The sequence below is a fragment of the Sprattus sprattus genome (genome assembly GCF_963457725.1).
Source record: "Sprattus sprattus genome assembly, chromosome: 7".
Lineage (NCBI taxonomy): Eukaryota > Metazoa > Chordata > Actinopteri > Clupeiformes > Clupeidae > Sprattus > Sprattus sprattus.
In genome coordinates this window covers 3889901-3897119 of record NC_137926.1, presented here as the reverse complement: position 1 = coordinate 3897119, position 7219 = coordinate 3889901, and the positions used below count along the sequence as shown (strand labels likewise).

General features: G+C 44.4%; 1 protein-coding gene across 1 annotated transcript in view; it reads left to right on the top strand.

Moving 5' to 3' along the window:
- Positions 1-4986, top strand: part of lhx6a (LIM homeobox 6a) — a gene marked incomplete at its 5' end in the record, with an annotated part of 14247 nt that extends 9261 nt beyond the window's left edge. The window contains 6 exon segments of the mRNA XM_080842740.1: positions 182-402; positions 1468-1493; positions 1495-1569; positions 2504-2599; positions 3144-3318; positions 4187-4986. Of these exon segments, the coding sequence (XP_080698866.1) occupies positions 182-402; positions 1468-1493; positions 1495-1569; positions 2504-2599; positions 3144-3318; positions 4187-4266 (673 nt within the window). The 3' untranslated portion in view covers positions 4267-4986.
- Between the last annotated feature and the right edge of the window lie 2233 nt (positions 4987-7219).

The following is a 7219-nucleotide window of genomic DNA, read 5'->3' as shown; positions in this document are numbered from 1 at the left end:
TATAAATTAGTGAAGTCTCTTGTCTGCATTGTGCTGATATTCCTTCTCAGTTGAGCATTGATGCCCTGTGCCCTCTCTGTCTCTCTCTCTCTCTCTCTCTCTCTCTCTCTCTCTCTCTCTCTCTCTCTCTCTCTCTCTCTCTCTCTCTCTCTCTCTCTCTCTCTCTCTCTCATTCTCACAGTAGGTTTGGTACGAAGTGTGCCCGCTGCGGTCGTCAGATCTATGCCAGCGACTGGGTGCGGCGTGCCAGGGGCAATGCCTACCACCTGGCCTGCTTCGCCTGCTTCTCCTGCAAGAGGCAGCTGTCCACCGGGGAGGAGTTCGGCCTGGTGGAGGAGAAGGTGCTCTGCCGGATCCACTACGACACCATGGTGGAGAACCTGAAGCGGGCCGCAGAGACCGGTGAGCAGGGGCGCAGATAGCATTGGGGACGGGGGGGGGACATGCCCCCCCCAGACTCATAGTGACCCCGATCCATCCCCACCATTCTCCCTACGAAAGCCGACAATCATCAGTTAATAACTCTGCACAACTGATTAGGCGATGTTAGCGTCCCCCCCAGTTTAAAAATCCCATCTGCACCGCCGCCGGTGAGGGAGCGGGCCTGCCCGTCATGCTGTTTAATGAAAACCCCCTGGAGGTCGGGGCATGTCAGCCCTGCTAACGTGTAACATACAGCGATAGCATGGGACTGTTAAAGTCTTAACATGTAACATACAGCAATAACATGGGACTGTTAAAGTCTTAACGTGTAACATACAGCCAGATTTTTAGATTAGATTAGATTCAACTTTATTGTCATTGCACAGAGTACAAGTACTGAGACAACGAAATGCAGTTTAGCATCCAACCAGAAGTGCAAAATGGCAATAAAAGTGCAGAGTATGTGCAAATGTAAAGTGGAATAAGTGAATTATTATGATATGTACAGTAAGAGGTAGAATGTGACACAGAATTGTAATATAAACATAATTGAAACTAGCAGCCATTGAGGTAGAAGTGAGGTATGATAAGTATATAAAGTGCAGGTGAAAGTATACTGGTGGTAATAAGTTAAATGAAATCAAGTGAATGAGGTAGAAAAGTACAATTTATACAGGTAATGCAGTAAAAGTGGATACAGTATTAAAAAAAAAGAAGAGCATGGGACTGTCCTAACTTGTAACATACAGCGGGAGCATGCGTCTGTTGAAGTCTTTTGCTCGCTGCTCTGTTGCAATGGAAACACAGCGAGTATTACGAAGCGAGAGAGAGAGAGAGAGAGAGACAGAGAGAGAGAGAGAGAGAGAGAGAGAGAGAGAGAGCTGAGCTCAGATGATCCCTCGTTTATTCACCTCCCTAGAAGTACTACTCGCTTATGTCTATTTTAGGGAATATGGGGAATCTACTTCGGTAAAGGGCCTCTTGTAGAAACTGTTTTGCTTCTAGACTGGTTCCGAGCGTTCCTGATCGCCTTTTTTCTTCCAGGCAGCGGACTCACTCTGGAGGGGGCGGGTACCATCTGAACAGGACAGCCAACCGAAGCCCGCCAAAAGAGCACGCACATCTTTCACAGCAGAGCAACTTCAGGTGGGTCATGGGCGTTGGTGCAACACATGACTGCCAGTGATTGTTGCGGTCTGCTCAATCTGTTATCAAAACTCTTCTCTGCATCACACACACACACACACACACACGCACACACACACACACACACACACACACACACACACACACACACACACACACACACACACACACACACACTCACACACACACACACGCACACACACTCACACACACACACACACACACACACACACACACACACACACTCTCAATCTGTTATCAAAACTCTTCTCTGCATCATCCATGAGAATTCAGACTTAACACCACGGCTTGCCTTGTAGTCTTTCTTCTCACTCCAGAACATTCTTGTGCTAGTCGTGCAGTCAATGGGCATGTCACACAGTTGGGATTCCCCAGCGTATGCTTAATCCCTCTGCAAACTGACATCATTGTTTGCAGTATACGGTGTGTAAGAAGCAAATACTGAGCTGAATATTGGGCTCCTCTGAGCTTACATGGTTTTGTTATTTTAACATCAAATTGGTTTCTGATTTAAATTACATCTCTAACAAAAAAAAGAAATGCTATGCATGTAATAACATTGTTGTTACTAACATTTATCACCTAATTCTCATGATCACTTATCTAGTCATCTTACACAATTGAACCAATAAAGACACAAACCGTTGAGCTGTACTTGCTCTCTTGATGCCAATCGTGTATAATGGGATATGCTTAGTTGGACTGGCAGTGACTTAATCGCGTTTGCATTGTTAAATAGGGTCATGTCCATACTTATTATGGACCTTAGGAAACTACACCCCTGCCACACACACACACACACACACACACACACACACACACACACACACACACACACACACACACACACACATACACACACACACACACCATTGTTTTTAGTAACGTAGTAATGTTTTCTGTCCTCTGGTAGGTGATGCAGGCTCAGTTTGCACAGGACAACAACCCTGACGCCCAGACCCTCCAGAAGCTGGCAGACATGACGGGGCTCAGCCGACGCGTCATACAGGTTAGAGTTACACACACACACACACACACACACACACACACACACACACACACACACACACACACACACACAGGGCTCAGCCGACGCATCATACAGGTTAGAGTTACCTCCCAGAGCAACCCCTGACACACGCTACACAAGATGTACGGTTCCATAGATCTGGGCTGATATACCCATACACACACACACACACACACACACACACACACACACAATTGTGGGCTTTATAAAGGCTTTGTACTGAATATCGTGTATTTATATAATATAATTAAAAAATAAATATATTTTATGAATGAATGAATTCTCCTTTTTCGAATTTCTGTCATATAAGCAAAATGCAAAAATATTTGAAATATCTCCTAGAAGACATACCCACTATGCAAATTACACATTCATCTGATTTCATCCCAAGGAAGTTTGAATTACATTCTTTAAGTGGCAATGTTGCATCTTTATTTAAGCACTTTGGATTGCAACTCTTGTACGAAATGTGCTATATAAATAAAGTCTTACTTACTTACTTACTTACTTACTTACTTTATAGGTTTGGTTTCAAAACTGCAGAGCAAGACATAAAAAGCACACCCCCCAGCACGGTGGCCCCCCCCAGGGTCACCCGCAGGCTCGGATGCCCCCCTCCATGCCTGACGACCTGCACTACTCCTCCTTCGGAAGCCCAGAGAGAGCGCGCATGGTGGCTCTGCATGGATACATAGAGAGTGAGTGGAGTGAGTTTTACACACCAAACCCCCCAGTTGATTGCATTTTGTGCTACCCTGCCTATTTTGGGGGGAGATCTTTTTGATGCATGGGTGGTGTGTGTGTGTGTGTGTGTGTGTTTGTGTGTGTGTGTGAGGAGTAGCTAAGGTATGCCCCCCTCAGCTGATAAAATAACACAACAGTTTACATAATCTGAACCTGATCTGGAAAACTGATTTAAGAAATCTATACCGACAATCAAATTTCCCTGAAAATATAAACACACACAAGCACATGTGTGTGTGTGTGTGTGTGTGTTGGGGGGGGGGGGGTTGGTGGTGGTAGGGCTGAAGGTCCTTAAATAGAGGTTCGATTTTATGTTTCGCAATTCTCAGATATTTGCAGTATGCTATGTATCACCAGGACAGTATATATAGGTATATCATTAAAAAAACAAGGAGCCTTCAACCCAGTGATTAGTGGCGAGAGCTCTTCAGAGACTTTCCATTCGCAGTCACTCGGATTTTAAATTGTAGGCTTATTCCTGTGTCGTTGCATTTAAGATTAAACAGGCAAACAGAGACACACGAGCCGTCTAACAGCAGATCCTAGTGTATTTTTCTATACGTTCGAGCCTTCATATATCGTTTGACCTACAAATGTTAATACCATTTATCTAGCTGGTTTGACTAATTGCAAAAGAGAATCTAATTCCACCCTAACTTAATTTTGCTTTGAATCAAAATAAGATAAAAACATTTAGATTTTAACCTTAAAATGAAAAATCTCTGTGTTCATCATTCTGGTCTCCTAACTTACGTATATCCCTGCCTCTCGGCCTGTAACCCCAACCCCCCCCCCCCCCCCCCCCCCCCTCCCCTTCTCCAGGTCACCCGTTCTCGATGCTGACGTCGCAGGGCATCCCCCATCAGGCCATGGGTCTCCCCCAGCTTCCCCTCAGCCGCTAGCCCCCTCTGATGAAGCAACGCCACGCCACACGACGCCACACTACGCTGCACCGCTCTACGGCACAGATGTCTATTGGCCCGACCCACGAGGAGACCCGCTTCTCCTGGAACGACGAGGACACATCACCACCCCCACTTCCTCCTCCTACAACCACCCACTGCTACGACTGCCTAGATCTATCACGCTTTTGACCTCTGAACTATCCAAGGAGAGAGTCCTCGTCCGCGTCCTCCCTCGTGTTGTTGTGGACTCAGTGCGGACTCAACTGTGACCAGGCAGACTTGGTTGAAAAAAAAGATTATGGGGAGACCAGCGCTGCACGCTTCAGGCGATGAGGACCTCTTTCCTGAGGGGCCCCCTGGGACAAGACTCTTACTGAGCCTCGAGCCTCACTGATCCCAAGCACACACTGTACCACATAAAGACCCTTCTCATTGCTGCCTCATATCCTCTCTCTCTCCCTCTCTCTCTCTCTCTCTCTCTCTCTCTCTCCCTCACTCTGTCCCTCTCTCTCTCCCTCTCCCTCTCTCTCTCCCTCTCTCTCTCTCTCTCTCCCTCTCTCTCTCCCTCTCCCTCTCTCTTCCTCTCTCTCTCCCTCTCTCTCTCTCCCTCTCTCCCTCTCCCTCTCTCTCTCCCTCTCTCTCTCTCCCTCTCTCTCTCCCTCTCCCTCTCTCTTCCTCTCTCTCTCCCTCACTCTGTCCCTCTCTCTCTCCCTCTCTCTCTCCCCCTCTCTCTCTCTCCCTCCCTCTCTCTTTCTCCCTCTCTCTCTCTTCCTCTCCCTCTCTTCCTCTCTCTCTCCCTCCATCTCTCTCCCTCTCCCTCTCTCTCTCTCTCTCTCCCTCCATCTCTCCCTATCCCTCTCTCTCTCTCTCTCTCTCTCTAACACACACCCATTTCACGTTGAGACCTTTCATGAGGAGAACCTGTCTTTGGCCAAAAGTCCAAACAAAGGAATGTAGTTGTGCATCTCATGACGCCCAGACGTTGCTGTGAAAAAAACAACGAAAAGCAAACAAAAGACAAAGAGAAGGGAATAACGTTAACTTAAGTTAAGGACAGAATTCAGGCTGTGAAGGTAAGGTATGTACGTCCTCTTTTTTGGCCAATTGGAAAAGCGAATTAATGAAGACATTTGGAAGTGATGTGTTTGGATCTGAGCTGTGTGTGGAGTTTAACATGGTTGGCTATAACCTCAGCACTTGACTGAATCAGCTCACTCACTGCTGATGGTCCCCCGTATAATCAATATCAAACTATGCCACTGTGGGAAAACTCTCTGTTCAATTTTGATGCGAGAGAGAAAAATGTTTATTAGAAAGCTGTTTTTTTTTTTCAAAAGCAGAAGAGAGGATCACCAAAATCATAATAAAATCCCATTTTCTTCCTTATTTCATAATTGTATGATACATACGTTTTTTTTTTTTCTCCAAACAAATCATGATAGACCTTAACGACCGCCCCACAAAGCACTCTCCTCTTGCATGTGGCAGAGCTTAAGTGTGACTATGCTTGGCTTCTGGTATGGATCATTCTGAATGATTGTGGCTTTTCTCTCTGTTTGGCTGGAGAGAATTGAATGGAATACTGAGTTACTGAGTTAAAAGACTAATAACAATATGACGAATATGAAAATCTTTAAAATCTTGTGGCATCAAGGATATCAGTAAAAGAAGAAGCAACGTATCATACAGAATAGTACTGCTAAGAGCATTAAAAGACATAGCAGCAGGGTCTAATAAAATAATATTGATCTTATTAACTACCACCCCCAGTCTGTAGGGACACAAGCTCAGTGACCACCATGTCTTGTCTTTTTTTCGTAATATTATTATCTAACTAGTTTGTACCTGTGGGATTTGTAGATGTGAAGTTATGTCTGTGTGGACTGAAAACCTATCCTGGTCTTGCCCATCACTAGAGGTTGTTAACTTCTCTATAGGAAGGAGTCCAATCTTTCACACGTACAACACTCTTGAGTCAGGGACATTGGTGTGATTTTATTTCACAAATTATGTCAAAGGTAGTGAATTAGTTATTCAGTATTTATTGCAAAAAAGTATATATTTTCATTTTGACGAGTGAGAGCATATTTTCCTTCATGTATGTCCTCTATGATGTTGTATACTCAGAGCGCATCGTTAACGCTTTTGCTAACATTTTGAGATATATTTTGAGAGGGGAATATGCCATGACCTGTCACAAGAAGAAAATGAATGACTGCATATGGCGGGGTGTGGTGCACAATAGAGAAACAAAGTAACTGACAGAGAGAGAGAGAGAGAGAGAGAGATCAGCTTCCTACCTTATTGGGAAATCCCTTCATCAAAGAGCTCTCCAAGAGTGTGTAAAAAAGACTGTTACATGTAAAATGTACATGTAAATTCATGACTTATGTGGTGTTTCTTTTTCTATATGAGCAGGATGTATGTCCATGTGTCTGCCGTAATACCTGCAAGTGTCCCCCATTTGTGTTGCCCAAAAGGGGGAAGGAAAATGTGGTACAATCCCTCCCAGACTGGGCGTGTAAATATCCGTCGTTACCAGCCGAAGAGGTCAAGTCAGAACCTGAACTGTGAACTTTGTTTTTTCGGCTTCAAGAATGATCCCGTGCTTCGAGAGTGGACTTGAGAACTCTCGTTCTTGTATTTATTAAGGCAGGCAAAAACCGCCAAGCACTTTTTTTCCTCTGAAATTTGGCAACTCTAAAACCCTGCTAAAATTGTAAAAGGTGGAAGAAAAAACTAAATGAATACAAACTGTGTATGGAAATTGTTTTGTGTAATAAATGCAATAAATAATTCTTTCAATTTCAATTTTTTTTGTTATTGTGCTTAAAAATGCAATTCCTACAGTGCAGAATAGTCAACTCTGGTAATTTCAACATAAACCCACCACAAACGCATACACACACATATATATATACTAAGTATATTAAACATTTCATAAACACCG